General features: G+C 34.7%; 2 protein-coding genes across 3 annotated transcripts; one reads left to right on the top strand and one right to left on the bottom strand.

The window, feature by feature from the left end:
- Positions 1-5,014: 5,014 nt before the first annotated feature.
- LOC123718147 (probable small nuclear ribonucleoprotein Sm D1) lies at positions 5,015-9,458 on the bottom strand. The gene is made up of 2 exons (XM_045674562.1): positions 8,053-9,458; positions 5,015-5,139 (listed from the first exon to the last, which is right to left on the bottom strand). The coding sequence occupies exon 1, from the start codon at positions 9,332-9,334 to the stop codon at positions 8,957-8,959; it is 378 nt and encodes a 125-aa protein (XP_045530518.1). The 5' UTR covers positions 9,335-9,458; the 3' UTR covers positions 5,015-5,139; positions 8,053-8,956.
- A 23-nt stretch (positions 9,459-9,481) lies between these two features.
- On the top strand, positions 9,482-11,144 carry LOC123718146 (caltractin-like). 2 transcript variants are annotated; one of them, XM_045674561.1, is made up of 5 exons: positions 9,482-9,733; positions 10,333-10,426; positions 10,524-10,697; positions 10,821-10,933; positions 11,004-11,144. In XM_045674561.1, exons 1-5 carry the CDS (start codon positions 9,629-9,631, stop codon positions 11,061-11,063), a joined length of 546 nt encoding a protein of 181 aa, XP_045530517.1. In that variant the 5' UTR covers positions 9,482-9,628; the 3' UTR covers positions 11,064-11,144. The 2 variants fall into 2 exon arrangements, with proteins under 2 accessions (XP_045530517.1, XP_045530516.1); XM_045674560.1 differs by lacking the exon at positions 9,482-9,733 and adding an exon at positions 9,871-10,043.
- The last annotated feature ends 6,291 nt before the right edge of the window (positions 11,145-17,435 follow it).

Below are 17,435 nucleotides of genomic sequence, written 5' to 3'. Positions count from 1 at the left end.
TATGTAGATGTCATAAAATTCTTTCGGTTTTTTCAAATTATTTTCTTAAATAAATCACATTATGTAATTTTTGGTAATTCGACGTATTCCCGGAAAATTCTCTAATAATCTTTTAAATAATAATATTCTATATATATAAAAGTGAATCCATATTCCCCTTGGTCACGGCATCACCAAGGCAGCGTGAACGGCTGGACCGATTTCGCTAATTCTTATTTTGTTGTGTTTGTTATTGCGCGGAAAAATTGAAAATTTAAGAATAAATTTGTTACGATAGCAATTTTCTTCTTCGCCTTTCCAAAAATCGTCAAAGAGGGTGTAAGAAAAATTGATATCGTTTAAAATAAAAGCTTCGATCAGAGTTATTATATTGATAAAATACGTATAAAATAATTACAGTCGCTAATTGTTTCATTAATCTTGAAAATCCATTTTTTTCACATGGCCAGTTATATGTCGCCTGTTCCCATGTCGGAATACCAACAAAACTATTCATATAAGCGGTTGAAAAACAAACAAAGAATGTTTATATCATACAGCATTTTAGTTAATTATACCAATTTGAAATCAATATTCATAGTTAAGACAGGACAACGTCTGTTGGTCCGCTAGTGCATCATAAAAACGTGAACTATTTATGTTATGACATTAGTTATCACATTTTTAAATTTTTTTGCGTTAAATAAAGTATCAACTTAATCTAATTTCTTCTGACTCATAAAAACAATTAAACACTGATTATTTATCAATATTAAAACAACAATATCGGCCTAAATGCCTTAAAAACTTTTTTAAACTTAAAAACTTTTTTGTTTTTATAATAACCTTTTACTGGGAATTCTTAAAAAGAAACTGAAAAAATTATCACAAAGGAAGCAGGCTGTATTTGTACTCAACAAGACAAGACAGCACTTCACTCCGGGCCACCTGTTGCAAATGTATAAACTATAAAGCGTAAATTCGGCCCTACATGGAATACTATTCCTACCGCTGGGCGGGAGCTCCCCAGCTCCTTTCACTTGACCATATTCAATGAAGAGCGATTCGAATCGTTAACGACCAGGCACTTTCCGAGCTGCTTGATCCCTTAGCGTTGCGTAGTAATCTGGGGTCAGTATGCATCTTCCACCGCATTTCCAATGGAGAGTGTTCAGAGTTTTTCGAATATACTCTGCTGCTGCGTTTCGTCAGACGTCAGTCATCGGACGTCGAGACAAAGAATATTCCACCCGTATCACCTCGACTTCCGTCGTTCCACGACTGAGCGTTTTTAAGGCAGTTGCCGCTCACCACCGCTATGTGGAACCAGCTGTCCAAAAAAGCAAAACACTGGCAACGCACTCACGGGAACTCTGGAACTGAGAGTGTCTATGGGCGGTAATATAACTTAACATAAGATGACCGGTCCGTTTGCCTCCTTTTGGTCGAAAATTACGAAATCAAGCTGGTCCTTGTTGCAAACGGCCCAATTTTCAGAACCATAAGTGAGCACTGGCCGCAGCAGAGTTTGGTACAGAAAAAGCTTAATATTATTTCTGAGAAGTTGTGGTCTAAAATATTTACCTTAAATGGGGCAAATGGCGTCAATATATGGTAACACCAACAGGTGTCCCTCTACCTAACTGGCCAGTATTAAGAATAGTCAAAAGACAATGTTAAAGCTTGTAAAGTATCGCGCTACAACGACAGCTCACTATATGTGTGTACAGGTATAAATAGTATTAAAGATATTGATTTATAACAATAAATCTGTATGAATATTGTTCTGTCTTATTCATTTCTCGATTCCTCTCAAAGTGGCGAAGACGTCTTCAAGCCCTTTATTGTCGTGGTGATACCATCTTTGAGATAATCCCACCACCTCAAACCTTTGATCCTACCCGTAGGGCTCCGTCTGTTACCTTAGGTCTCTTGGTGCAGACATCCCGTACTTATTTATATATTCACCATTTATGTGTTAGGGTACATCTGTAGGGCTTAGGGATCCGTAGGGCTGTTAGGTTCTTACATCTCACCCTCTCATATATTTAGTTATCTCGTGCAGCTTGCTCATACATACATTACATATACTATACAGATACTCCTGACATTTATTACATCCGTAAATATACATCTGTTTTTAAACGTTATGTTATCATATACGTTGAATATTGTGGTAATAAAACATATTTTATTAAGTATTGTTTATGACGATGCAAACAATTTGTAATTCATTTTAATGTTTTTGCTTAGTGTATAATTACGATCATATCAATTCATAATATATTATTTGATAGAAACATTCCTATGTTTAATAGTGTACGCTGCATATAGCGGAGATCCTCGATTTGAATCCCGGTGAAATAAAAGTTTTACAAAAACGATAGTATAATTTTAGTATTAATGATTTATTATTTTTCATGTCATATCATGTATGTATTAGATTCGTAATATGATACAGAAAATAAACTGATTTTAAGTGACGCTGTAGCTGTAATCTGTATATTGTTTATTAGTTTAGTAGTAACAGTAGGATCATTACTTTTAGCAGAAATTAAGGACGAATAAAAATAACCGGTTTGTTAAAATGTTAAACTATGAGAAAAATCTCGTTTAAGATGAAAATAATCAACACATTTTTATATATTGGTCATCAGCTCAGTGTTAAATAAATAAAGGTACAAATAAAAATAACAAATACTAATTCCACACATATTAAACCATTGGCTCTTGATCTAGAGATTCATGACTATTAAAACTACTCAAAGTAGCGATACTTGTATCTGGATTTTTCAATGAAGCGCCAGATTTACTCTGTGGTTTCGATGCCCCAGAGCTCGAAGTCTGTGGCCATTTCGCGCGCATTGCACAGTCTGTATTCAACTTGTTGTCTATTTTCAAAATCCCGCCATCGGCACCGACATTTTTATTTTTCACGAGTACGTAAGCACATTGACTTCCGATAGTTCTAAAATTTGTTCCCCATTTTCTTATTGGCTTGTAAATTGGTGTACGACGCTTATACTGGGTCTTAGATTGTCTTTTACGGTAAGTGTAATTTCTTGAAGTCCTTGTGTTGGATGTGGTAACCTAAAAGGAATAGATAGATCACAGATTATAGTCAGATCACAGATTATAGTCAGACACGAAGAACCAACCTATTTTATAACCTTAAATATTTCTTTATTTAGTAATCCTACAGCTACTTATAAATTATATGTAATGAAAAACAATTATACTAAAGACATAGCCAAAGATCAAATATACAAAAAGGAAATACGTTTTATAAAAATGCATCTTCCAGGCGCTTCTGCATTATAAGTTAATTGACTTAAATACGACTATTATTAGAGCGTTCACAAAAACTAGCCTTATCACGTGATATATATGTGTGTAATAAGTTATTTGAATACAAAAACCAGTGGCGCTACAAGCTTTTACGCCTGGAACTCCTATTTCTGTTTCGTGTTGATTTGTTTTTCTAACAGGCAAGTATTTCAACCTTCTGTGGTTGACGCGTCGATTTTTAGGGTTTAAAGGGCTCGCAAGTTATTATAATGTGGTTGGAAGCGTTTTTTTGCGGTGTCGGCCTAGTGGCTTTCGTGTTTGACAGTCATTCCTCAGGTCGTAGGTTCGATCCCCGGCTGTGCACCAATGGACTTTCTGTCTATGTGCGTATTTAACATTCCCTTAAACTGTGAAGGAAAACATCGCGAGGAAACCGGCGTGCCTTAGATACCAAGAGTCGACGGCGTGTGTCAAGCACAGGAGGCTGATCACCTACTTGCCTATAAGATAGACAGAAGCAGATAAGAAAATCTGAGGCCCAGACCCAATTAGAGTTGTAGCGCCACTAATTTATAGTAAATTAGTAGCCAGTTTTATTTTCTTCATACAAAAACATGAGATTTAAAATGCCATTGCTATACGAAGTTACTACAGGCAGTTATGCATAAATATAATAAAACCCACCTTAGCCGTAGATCTGCGTTTGCGCAACTCATCTCTAAGTTTTGGATGAGCCGTGTTGTGTTTGTTCACCCTCCCTACGCGGTCATTACTGCGCTTACCGCGCGCTTCATAATATTCTTGATGCGTGTCCCAGAACTTGTCAGCGCCATTTTTGGTTTTCTATAATAGACCAATTTAATAATTATATCTATCTACCTAAGCATAACCACAACCTCATGATTTAGTTTATATATATACACTATACAGTCTTCTCTATAATGCTGAATTAGTGACCTGTTATCACAGGACTTCTACAGTCCTATTAAACGCACCACAAACGTGGCTTGTACCTGTACGTTTGTAGGGCGAACGAGCAAGATGCTCACATAGACAAAGAGATAGACATAATATTTATTACTAACGAAACACTCACAGAAACACAAAATAAAAATAAAATATTTAAAAAGAACGTATACCGTATAGGGTACATTTTAAGTGTGTGCGTTGTGGTTATAAATGGCCCCGGCCTCAGCATTATGCTGTAGAGCAGACGCAATAATAATAATAGTAGGAAAAGTAATTAAAATTAACAGTGTAACTAATAAGTAATTAAAATTAACAGTGTAAGCCTTCTGTTTGCTTCTGCTGCTCCTCTGATTAGTCACTAACTGACACGTCCGTACACTCTGTTTTAGAAGGTTAATTCCACCTGGCAGTGACACTTGGGCGTGTGCAGGTACTTTGTAACTTCCAATAGCGATCCCGCATTCGAGAGCCAACCCCTCGTATTGCCCATACGCAATCACTTGATTTAATAATTTATTAACACTTCATTGCATCAACGTTAAAATCAAATCAAAGGCAGAGGCAAAGGCCTAATCGCTATCCCAAACAACCCTAGTAAAGATAAAGAAAATGGAGAAAGCGCGAAATGATAATTATTGTAAAATGATTATACAATTATTAAACTATTATAATAATACTAAAATCTAATCTAAGTTTCATGATAAGATGCATTAATGCAAAATACAATCAAGAATAATTAAAAATACATATTTATGAGAGGCCTGTTCCGTAATAATACCTGAGCTGGCTTATAATTCTTCATAGGCTGTGGCTCGTCATCCTCCATTATAATTTTGTAGAAACAATCCACAATTGCAGCTGGAGAATTGCGTTTTTTATTTATTATCCTCATACCATTGAGATCTAAAAGGAAAATTAAAGAGAACTGAGAAATCACCTGGCCTTTGGTCAGTTCATCGTTTTCCTGTGGTTTTTCACAACATTTTTGCAATGACGCAAATCGCATACAACTAGTTTACACTCGTTATAGAAGTTAAACATATTTGATACTGATGAAATGCCAACTGAGGCCGAAAATTAAACGTTTCAGTTGTACAAGGAACAATATTAAGCCTTGACTTTTTTAAGTTATCGCGGAATATGGTTAAAAGGAGTATTAAGAATATCCATAGCGTAAAATCACCTCCATCATGAGCACACCTTCACGTACATAGCCTCACTCTCACACCATCAAACAACACAGCCGAAGTAGGTAGTACTTAGATAAATGTATTTCGTAAATGTTTGAACTTTTTTTGTATTATGTATGCCATCTTTGGTTATTCAACTCAAAAATTCAATATCATTTATTCGATATAGGTAACACAATGTACACTTATGAACGTCAAAAACAGAAATTATTAAAATGCTTCTAATTTTACATTAACTGCCAGTTCTCAAATCAAGGGCGTAGACCGGAAGAGAAGAACTGGCAATAAACTCTCGCCTACTATATGTTTTTTTTAATTTATGTAAGCTTCGGTTTTTTAACAATTTGCTTCTGTCAAATTGGAATTACGTTATGAAAATAATTTTTGAATATATATTTATATAAATAAGACATTCTTATACAAGGTTTTTCAAAAGAAAGTTCATATTTAGTTGATCGATTTAAAAAAAAAGTCATGTATCAAAAAGTATTTATTCATTACTAAAGTACACATTTTGGAAATTTATTTCTTAATAATAATACCGTCCAAATGAAGACACTCGCGTTCGTGGCACTTATTTAAAAGAACAATAGAATTACTTATGAAGGCTCGGCAGGTGGACTCAGTGATGGCTGCCATTTGGTGGCGGATATTTTCTTTCAATTGCGCCAGAAAAGTCGGCTTATTAGCGTAGACTTTAGATTTAAGATAACCCCATAGGAAAAAACCATAGTGGTTAAATCAGGACTGCGTGAAGGCCAATTTATGTCACCTCTTCTGGAGATCAATTTGCGTGAGAAAATTTCAGGTACTCGTGGCTGAGACGTATTGGACGTGTGACGTTGCTCCGTCCTGCTCTTCCAGCCTGTTCTTTGGTAATATCCAGGAAAGTTTTGAAGTTCAGGCACCAAGAAGTCGTCTAACATTTTCACATAACGCTCTGAATTGATTCTGAACTTTCTTTTGAGACACCTGTTATATAGAACTGTTTCATTGTCATTTTATAGCGTGAATATGTAGCTAACAATCTGTGCTTACGACTTAATACACACCCCAAAACGCGGTAACGAAGTGATTCCAGCCGCTAAGGACGGGGGAGGACAACTTCTCGAGCAGTGTTGGTCTAGTGACCTGTGTGATGGAATGTCAGCTATGCGTGCATTCAATCTTCGCTTTTACGGTAAACTAGGAGGACCCGACACATCTCAACGGATCTGGTAGATCCAATAACAGCAGCCAATGACATATTAAAAGCCCTTGTAGCAAGGCCAAAGCTGGGGAAGTTCCTTACTTCACTCACTCTAGTGAGCTTTCGGCCTAAGTCGAGGTCCGGGTCTCGGAGGAAAACGCCCATTCCGCCCGAGCTGAGCTGTAAAGGTCTTTACAGCTTTCTTCAAGCAAAGCCAACAGCTAGATTCCATTCATAAAAAAACACAATCGGCGATTCGAAATAACTGCGTATATTTAAAAACAATAAAAAAAGTTCAAGTAACATATATATTGATCTAGTCCAAGACTAAAGATTGTAATGTATCTTATTTTTAAGCAAGTAAATAAAACTGCTTTATTCATAATCCTATCTCAAAGTAGCTAACCAACATTTTAATAAACGAAATTAAAGTATAATTAAACTAACATTATAATTATTCGTTGGACGATGTAATATCTATCATTCACAGAGTTTTTTTATTATTTACATTACACATGAAGTTATTTAAGCCTTACTAAATATTTAAATAAGTTGAGGTGTATATCAGAGAGATCTTAAAGATCGTTGCGTTGGTGCGAGAAGAACATCATGCAGGTGGCAAAGGACAGAGAGCGCTGGAATTTTATCGTATCGGAGGCTAAGACCGCAGGTCGCTGAGCCAGCGGAGTGAGAATATCCCTAATTCTAAGCAATCTGATTTGCGTCTTTAAATTAATCAGGCGTTAAGTTTTGTAAATTGTATTATTTACACAGGGTCAAGAACGTCGTTAAGTATATAATTATACTATACGAAATAATTTAATAGATGGACTTTCAATATAATTGTACTTATATTACACAGCAAAGTATAATGATAGGTATATCTGCATCTCTGTGGCAGGACATCAAATTAAAAGAATAAATGGGAAATTTACTCAACATACTTTGTAACCACACAGGTTTTAACTGGTCACTTATTTTTTAGACAGATGGAAGGCTATGAAAGAAATTTATTATACAGTTATCTTTGATGTCGAAAAGTTGCCTCATTGGAGAATTTTTTGTTGTCTCATCTATATGTATACCTTGCCTATTATAAAGAGGCAAGATTTGTATTTTTGCAAAATTAGAATTCCAATGTAAAATATTTAATAAAAATCAGCCCCAAGACAAGTCCCAGCACGGCTGTTTTTTATCTGATATTTGTTCACTGTCACATAGAGAAGATATTTTCTGTGTCAAATAATACATTTCAGAGCATACTATGTAATATTTAGATAATTAAGAATGGTTCCGACATGTTTAGATCTTTCTTCATTACATAGATGATCTGGCCGAGCCCTACATAACAAATTATTCCAACAAGACTTCATAAACACTTAAACATTCAGCAATGGAGTCATTTGGGGTTTTTAAATAAATAATGAAGTAACTTACTTTGAAGACATTGAGAGAATAAATACCCCTTTTATTTTAAACACATTTAAAAACTAATACAATAAATTTATACCAATCATGTTTTCTAATGTCACAAATTATATTGTCATATTTTTCTATGGCCAAATTTAATATAGATTATATAAAAGCACTGGCTGGCAGTTTTTTTTTAATATTATATCACAATTCACAATGCAACCAAGAGCAACATACTATGTCCGTCTATTTTTAAAACTTCAAAATAAAAGGAGCTTAGTATGATATACATGTTATTTAGTTGGTATTCAATAATATTTTAGTATAATGTATTTCTTTAAAAATATTTTATAAAAAGAATATTTATTAAAGAATTTAAATTAGGCTTCCAAGCAGATGAGTGGATCTGAAGTGTATATTTGTTCAGTCACTAACCACTTATTTCTTAAAACCAGGTACATTTCAACTAAATAAGCCAGTCCAGTGTTGTGATATATATGGTTATCACACATCTAGTGTAAACTGAAATTATAGAACATCAGTAATGCTTTTATTTAACACTAATGAATTTATTGTCTGTCACTAGAACACTGAAGTTTAAAGCATTTATGAACTGCTTGTTTAAAATGGATAAAAAACAATTAATAATTACCATTATTTATGAAATCAAGTATCATAGAACTAACAAAAATAAGGCCTAGCTGTCTTATCTTTATGATCAATATTTCCTAAAATTAATGATAATATTTACTGTCATGTCAAGGCTTGCATTCTACTGATTCAAGAGTAAAGATACCTGTTATAACAGTGTATCAACAGAAACAATAATATGCAAAGTTGGAAATTGTTTAATTCACATAAACTTACATCACAATCACTTATCCAATCTTACTTTTGGTTTTAAAATAGCTTAGATCTAGGTTACAGACTATCGACGTCCACGGCCGCGACCACCACGACCTCCCCTCGGGCCTCCACGTCCGCCTCTTCCTCTACCACGACCGCCTCTAGTACCACCTCGCTGGAAACCTTCGCGTTTCCCTCTGCCCTTGGGTGTATCATCAATTAGAAGAGTTTCCAATGGTAGACTGTCAGGAAGTAAGTAATACCGAATGTTGTTCCCACGTATACTCAATGTCTCCAATTGAAGCTCCTCTTTGTTCTTTAGCGTTACTTTTACAGCTTTCAAATGTGTGTTCATCGCAACATCGACGCCGGTGATCGTTCCATGAACTACGCTTCCATTTTTGAGTTCAATTGTAACAGTCTCGTGACTCAATTTCATTAAAAAACGCACTAGCTTCATGTTTCTTTAGTTTTATTATCTAGTATTTATAAAAACAATATAAGCGTTGATACGGCGATTATAACCTCAACCTAAAATTTATGATTCTATAAATGACAGATATACTATCAAACACTAACAATACAAAATATGGCGGTTGTTTCTATAGTCTCTGACTATAACAGCATAACTGCATTAAAGTATTGCTAGTCGTAAAGAAATAAACGTTTTTGGTTGCCAAGGTTTCTGTTAGATTTGATAGAATTATTAGTAAAATTCTGCATAAATTCTTATAGGACTTAGTATTTTATCACTATGAATACCGAAGTCATATTAGAAGATCCAGAAGTAGATACTGAGGCGGAAACTGAAGAAAAAGAAATACCAATTTGCGCTCGTTTAGTATTTACAAAAGAGCAGGTATATTACCCTACATTAATTTACCTATATACTCAAAATAAAGAATATACTTATTGAGGTAACATTTTTAACCGTAAGCTAATTCGTATATTTAAAATACTTATATCTATTAGTTAAATCAAGTTGGTCATTACGTCCCTTGCTTGTCATTATATAGAAATCATTGCTTTAAATGGAAAATATAAACTTGGATTTATCTGTGACTGCTGAACTTTCAAGTAAATCCTATAAAAATGAGAAAGAAATTCATCAGACTGAATCCTTAATTTTTTTTGATGTTAAAGCTAAATTAGAGCTAACCCAATCTCAGGTAGATACAGAAAATAATATTAAAAAGTATTCTCAGGTATTCTAAACCAAACAAATGAATAATCTGAATAATAATGTACTTGAGACACAAGTCTTCAATGATAAATTACGAAAGAGAATATAATAAAAAAGTAAAGATAAGCTTTTGCGCGGTTTTAAGTAGTAAAATACCATAATTATTTTTTTACTCTTGACTTGATTTATTTATTCCATGTCAATAACATATATTATTTATCCAGCTACTCGTAACTTTCTTCTTTAAAAAACTTATGGAACTACTATAATTTCAGAAAAACGATTTACATGAGGCGTTCAACCTTTTAGATTACAATGGAGAAGGCAAAATCAAAGCAGAAGATTTTCGTGTAGCCATAAAAGCTTTAGGTACATTAACTACCAATATAATAATTTTTGTGCATTATTAAATAGAAATACTACTGTAATCAAATTCTTGAGTTTATTCAATTTTTATTTTCAATAGGATATGAACCTACGAAAGAAGAACTTCAAAAAATGATTAATGGCGTGGATAAAGGTCTTACTGGTAAATTAAGTTTTGAGAACTTTGAAACCGCTATTATGCGTAAAATAATGTCACTGGATAGCGATGGTGATATAATGAAAAGTTTTAGGCTTTTTGACATGGATGACTGTGGTAATTGAAATTTTATGTAAGGTTTTTCTTAGATATAATTTTTAAACTTTTAAAGTTATACATATTTTCAATGACGACATAGTATGAAAGTTACAAAATAAATGAAGCATAATATCTTTTTAGGATTTATTAGTTTTGAAAATCTAAAACAAGTTACTAAAATCTTAGAAATTTACTTAAGCGATCAAGAAATAGAAGAAATGATTGATGATGCTGATAAGGACTTCGACGGATTCGTAAGTTCTTTTAATCTATATAATTAGATTTATTTATTTTTTATAAAGAAGTATGTTTCGTTTGTTACAGATTTCTGTTCAAGAATTTATGAGAATGATTAAAAACTCTGTTGATATTGTTACTCCATGAGATTACAACACTGCTGTGTTTTCACAAATCAAAATAATTTATTGATGTTCCTTGATTTTTGAATAAATAATATTTAAAAAATATGTTTATTATGGATTATAAGATACAGGTATCACTTATTCCACGTCATCGCAAAGAAGACAAAGGGTTTAGGCCAAGAGAAAAATCCGACGTAAAAAGCTCTCGGTACTCTTTTCAAATTGCAAATCATCAAACAACACTTATTTTTTTAACAAATATCGCAAATTGATTAGAAGTAACTTGCCTGAACTAGAAAATTAACTTTATAGTAAGCCTTTTTACACAGCTTTTCTTGGCAGCAATGGCATAAAAAAGCCTCTGGGACTTATTAAAGAAAAGTATCCATATTCCTAGAAAATAATGACTAACCTTAGATAGTCTAGTACGGGGAAATTACAGCCTGCTTTTGTTTCGAGTATGATTATTCTGCGCATGTTTTATTCTAGTAAAATTATCACTATTTTTGTAAACATACATAATATTTTCATATATATGTTGCGAGGGAAAGGTATATTAATTTCCAGGATTTTTGTCTCAAAGATTCTCTACATTTTAAATTATAGATTGCAGGAATATCCCCCTTCTGGATGATGAAAATGGTTTTGACATCAGCAACATGACCACATAATAATAAACAAGTCTATCAGTATCGACATGAGTGAGTGAGCGAATTTTTTAACCGCGTAAGCTGCACAACTAAGTCTCTCCGCCAATCAGTGCGCTGTCGAGCTACCCTAATAATTTGTTTCCGTTAAAATGACTTACTAGTTTATTTAACATAGTTTTTTTTCAAATCTTTTACTATAGAAATTGCTCTAAAGTTACTGGGGTCAGATATACTACCTGATTTAAATAATGGAATTACTTTATTATGATTCATTAGATCGGGAAATTCGTCACTTTCAATACAATTGTTAAAAATTATAGCTAGATCGGGAGCAATTACATCAATTATGCTACTAATTAATTACTCTATATCACTAAGATTATCCAGGGTACAATAATAATTTTTAGAGTTGGTAACACTTGTAGGACATCAATTTGCTTAAAATAAACAACTCGACTTACATTAGACTAGAAAAACCGTTGACAGTTTGACATTATACTATTTAAATTTGAGAATGTTAACCGTAAATATTTGTTTTATTAAAAACTCTGTTTATAATTATCGTGGACGAGCCTAAGTCAAAGAAATTGATAAGTGTAAATCAAGTATAATCATATAATATGGGTAAGTAAACAAATTTATGTAGGTAAAATCGGAGGTTTGTTTGTGTCACGTCTGTATGGTCTGATCAACATACATATGTGTTCATGTAGCCTTTGTCTGTACTTCGGATCTGTTTTATAGACATTTCTATCTATTTATCTAATATAGATAAATATATTATTATAGCTTAACGAATATGTATTTGTAAATTACCATATTTTAGAAATGAAAATAAAAAATAGTCGTTTCTCAGTTACTTATAAATTGAATGTTATTTATAGACTCTTTACAGTCGACAGCTGTGGTCTAAATGAATGGGCATGATAATTAAATGATTTTTTTTCCAGCTTCTGATGATTGTGACGAAATATCTGAAAAATGTGAGAAACTGATGTGGAAAGTAATAGAGATACGAAAACATTATGGGAAACAATGCTTAGAGTACCAGCAAAAATCATCACAGTGTGAAATGTCATTATTAAAGTTGCGTTTGAATTCAATATCAAAATTAAAACCACCTACAAGAAGACATGAAATACCAAAACTACCATACAAAGAAATGATGCAAGATATGGATGATTTCAAAAATGAGATTTTAACAAATCAGAGAAATTTACAGAATTTACTGAAAAAAATAAAAACAACAGAGGATATTGCTGTTCATATTAAAAGTGATAAAATTAATAAACTGGCAAAAAAACCTTTTACAGTCAATACATTTTTGTCAGCTGCAAAGGGTAAAATGGATCAAGATGGATCTTAGTAAATTATAATAAGTACAGAGTTTACAATGGGATAAGTATTCTGTTTATAGGTTGAATTCAAGCGCCATGTAGCCTACATGGCACTGAAACCTGAATAGTCTAAAGGACAACTATTGTATATAAAGCAGAATATAATCCTAGTGATGAATGCACTCTTGAGTTCAATTCTATAATATAATATTTATCAACATATTTAGTGTGCCATTCTTAAATGTATTATTATAAAATTACATACATAGTAGATTTTGATAATATAATAATATGCTATTATTGAATAGCTATCACTATATAATTATTGTTTTCTTTATTTTATTTTTTAATTATATGACTTAACCATCATCATAAATAAATCTACATATTTTTTTAAATGCAATAAAATGTGGAGTAGTTTTTTAATTTATCTCAAATATACAATAATGCAGCAGAGACGATGATTTCTACAATTCTAGAACTCAATCTTATCTCTCTCAGTATTTGTAAGAAACGTGAAGAAGTTTGATTGAGATATAGCCTATGATTTAATATGATATACACTCACAAAGAATGTGGCTCTCTATTGGTAACAGTATTTTCATTATTGCTTTAGTAGATCTAGAGATTTAAACCTCCCATACTTCACCTCTCATATAAGTATATGGATTGATTTATAAAATTAGTGTAATAATTGAATTCAATCATGTTTTGCAATAAAATTTTACTTTTATTTCTAATTAGTTTTACATTCAAAATAATTGTTTTGTCTCCACTTATCAGAACTAATAGTTGTTGGTCTAAAATTTTAAAAAGAATAAATGTAACTTACATAATAAGATATTTTTCGGCAGAAATATCTCCTCTAGTCCATATTTAGGAAATATGCATTATGTTTTTGTAGTGTTCATTCTGTAAAGGGCAAGATTTGTATAGGTTCTATATAAATTATAAAAATTTTAAGGCCTCATTTCTTCAGATAAAAAACCTTAGCTACAAATTAATATTGCATTATTGTATGTATTGAATTTGTAATAAGGAAGACCAGAAAATCATTATGGTTATTTTGGTATTTTTATAATTTTGGAATTATTTTAACTTGTCTTATAGTTACATAAAACAATGTACTATATATAAGTAGATAGTACCGGTGCTTTCCTGGCTCAATCAATAAGAATCACAATACAGTGAGGAAATGTTGTCAGTATTAAAGGTACACTGCCATAGAGACCAACATTTAAAATTGGTTTTCATTTTCTTTTTAAACATTTTTAATATCACTAGTAGTGTAGGTTAAGAAAATTGTCAATACTGTATACTTGATTATAATCTTTTAATTATTATTATGTAGATTAATATTGTAAAAAATCTATTATGGGCTAAAATATATTTGACGCCTTTTAAAATTAACGAAACAATAATATTTATAATGTTTGACAGTAAGCTATTAAACAAAATATAGGCAGGTATACAGGTTAGTCTTTCGCTTTATATATAATCAAAGCATACACTAAATGTATCCTTGCTTAGTTATTGGACATTTGTCTGTTATTCTTAGAACTTAGGACATTCAATGGAAAATGTGATGGAGAACACTATGTATGTATGTTTGTGGACTCAGTTTCCGCACTTAGACTCCCAATAGGTCCGTTGTGTGTAAAGTCCTGGCTAACTAAGCCAGTCTATCTCCTTCCAAAAGTACAGAAGCCTCCTGGGTACTTCGCAGGCTTCACGGAGCGACCTCACTGTTCCGAGGATTTCTGCACGTTGTTTAGCCACAGCCTCGCATTCCAAGACTATGTGGGTGACAGATTCCTCTGCGCTGAAACAGCCTCGGCCCAGGGGGCTGTCCGTCGCGTCTGGGACAAAAAGATGTTTGTTAAGGAGACAATGGCCCATAATTGTCCGTATCATTGTTTTCAGATTGGTTATATTTAAGTTTAAAAGTTGTTTTGTAAATAGCCGGTTGACTGCTGGCAGAGCCATTTTGGACTGTCTGCAGTCCGCACCTTGCAACCATCGTTGATGTTGAGTTCCGCAGATCTTTGGCGAACCCAGGGCAGGCTTCATCTCCGAACCTCTCCTCGCAAGCTCTCGTCGGCAGCATCATTGCCAAGAGGTCCACTGTGTCCCTCAATCCACTGCAGGGTAACTCTGTATGTCAGGCATCTTGCTCCATAGATCCAATACTATCAGCCTGACGGCAGCCAGTGCCGCCTCCTGTTGTATGTGTAGGTCCAGGGGTACAACTTGCAAGGCTATCTCCAAAGTTGCAGTTAGCGTTGTTTTCATGCAACCGCTAGCAGCGGACAACGTAAGCCTTTGTAAGCGTCCAAGTTTCGTTACTGCCGTTTGGAGATCTGTTCTCGGCCACCAAACCAGGGCTCCGTAAGCTAGCATTGGCCTGATTACGGCTTTGTATAGCCGTTAGGTAATCTTAGGCGATAGGCCCCATTTCACGCCTAGCATCTTTTTGCATAGATAAAACGCGATCGTTGCTTTATTTAGTTTTTATTCTAAGTGTTTATTCCAAAGCAGTTTGTTGTCCAGAATCATACCTAAGTACTTCATGTTTTCCTTTAGTTTTAGTTCAGAGACGATAAGTTTTGGTAGTCTGTACGGTCCAAGGACTCTTCGGTTAGTAAATAGGACCAGGTCTGTTTTTGATGGGTTGACAGATAGTTCGTGCTGACTGCACCATCTCTCAATTACTCTAAAAGCCTTTCTCATGAGGTCACATAAGGTGATTTCGATTGCTATGTCATCCGCATACCCCATAGTGTAAAGATTGACAGCGTTGAGTTTTATAATGAGCTCATTTACCGCTAGATTCCACAGAAGCGGCGAGAGGACGCCACCTTGTGGGTGGTGTTCACGGTAAACTATATATAGGTATAGGTTAACTGTTTTAACATATTGTTGATCCATTCTGTAAGGGTCGATGGTACTCCACATGTCTCAAGTGCTCTGGTTATGCTCGAGAAATTGGTTGTCAAAAGCACCTTCAATGTCAATAAATGCGCCTAGGGTTAACTGCTTTAATTTCAGAAGTTGCCAATGCGAGATACAACGTTGTGGAGTGATGATTCTGTAGATTTGCCAGAACTGTAGGCATGTTGATTTGGATGGAGGAATTCCGATAAGGATACCCGACTATGTATCTCCAGGTCCCCCAACCTCTCCAGCGTTTTAAGAAGGAATCAGGTGACCTTTATGGGTCGGAAGGATTTCGCCTGAGTATAATCTGTTCCTGGTTTTGGGATAAATATTATTTTCACTTCCCTCCATTTCAGAGGTATATAGCGATGACCTATGCAGGCTTGGAAAACTGCGGCAAGAGTCTACTATTAAATTACCACTCTATCTCAGTAGACCTGGGAAAATGCCGTCCAAGCCAGCTTTGAATGGTAGGACGGAGTTGATTGCCCATGTTACCTTTTCTTTTATCATTATTTTGTCTGCTACTTACCAGTCCGAGCTATCCGTGGCTCTTTCCGAATAAAGTTGCCATGACTGATCGTTAGCAATTATACAGCCTGGAAAGTGAGTTGCCAGAAGTAGTACACACGTTTCTACATCGGTGTTTGTAAATGTGTTGTCAGGTTTTTTAAGGCAGTGGTAGGTCTCTCCAGACAGGCATGATTTCACTCTGTTAGCCTGGTTGTTATTTTCAATACTAGTGCAGAAATGTCTCCATCCCTCCTGCTTCCTAATACGTAGAAGTTTTTTGGATCGCGTTCTCGCACTGTATATTTGTCCCAGTCGGTGGGTAGCCTTGTGTTCCCAACTCTGTTGAACAGTTTACTGACTTTCCGATGCTGTCTCTCCAATTCGGGGCACCACCAGTTCTGTTAATGGATGAGGACGGTGCACTGAACGCATTCTTCGTCGAAGCCTCGGTCTTCTGCACTTTCGCACCTGGCCGCAAGGGTGGACGCGTCCCTGTGCGGTGGTGTTATTTATCCAGTCGGAGAGGGTACGGTCCTGGGCGCAGCCCGGTTTGGCGTAACCCCAGTCGTTTCCCTCTCCTTTGGAAACTTAGACGCTGCCGAAATAAGCGCGTCTGTTTGAGTGGCAGCGGTATCACAGTGCTGGTATCGCATCATCATCGTGCTGGTGACTTGCACCGTGACCCGTCGTGAGACGCACAAACAAAGCCTCTCCACTCAACCTCCAGGACTTCTTCATCCCCCCGTACGGGTCCACGCGCACGGCACAAACACCCGGGAGGTCATTTACTGTCCACCGTCCTTCTATTCTGGATGATGAACTCGCAAGGACATGACGTCTCCATCCCTGCAATAGTTCGCCTGGTGGTTTTAGTTACGTCTATTTCATAAGGTAATAAGACCAAGAACGGGCCTACACCCGTACTACCGTGCAATGCAAGCATGTCAAACTGGGAAC

The sequence above is a fragment of the Pieris brassicae genome, chromosome 14 (assembly GCF_905147105.1).
Source record: "Pieris brassicae chromosome 14, ilPieBrab1.1, whole genome shotgun sequence".
Lineage (NCBI taxonomy): Eukaryota > Metazoa > Arthropoda > Insecta > Lepidoptera > Pieridae > Pieris > Pieris brassicae.
The sequence above is the reverse complement of the archived record's forward strand: the minus strand, read 5'-3'. Positions and strand labels throughout refer to the sequence as shown.

What these genes read in the sequence shown, in the direction of transcription:
- LOC123718146 (XM_045674560.1), top strand. Translation starts at nt 9,906, where the DNA reads ATGGAAAATATAAACTTGGATTTATCTGTGACTGCTGAACTTTCAAGT. An exon ending in TAGAGCTAACCCAATCTCAG is followed by an intron (nt 10,044 to 10,332) that starts GTAGATACAGAA and finishes CTATAATTTCAG; the next exon opens with AAAAACGATTTACATGAGGC. An exon ending in ATAAGGACTTCGACGGATTC is followed by an intron (nt 10,934 to 11,003) that starts GTAAGTTCTTTT and finishes CGTTTGTTACAG; the next exon opens with ATTTCTGTTCAAGAATTTAT.
- LOC123718147 (XM_045674562.1), bottom strand. Translation starts at nt 9,334, where the DNA reads ATGAAGCTAGTGCGTTTTTTAATGAAATTGAGTCACGAGACTGTTACA.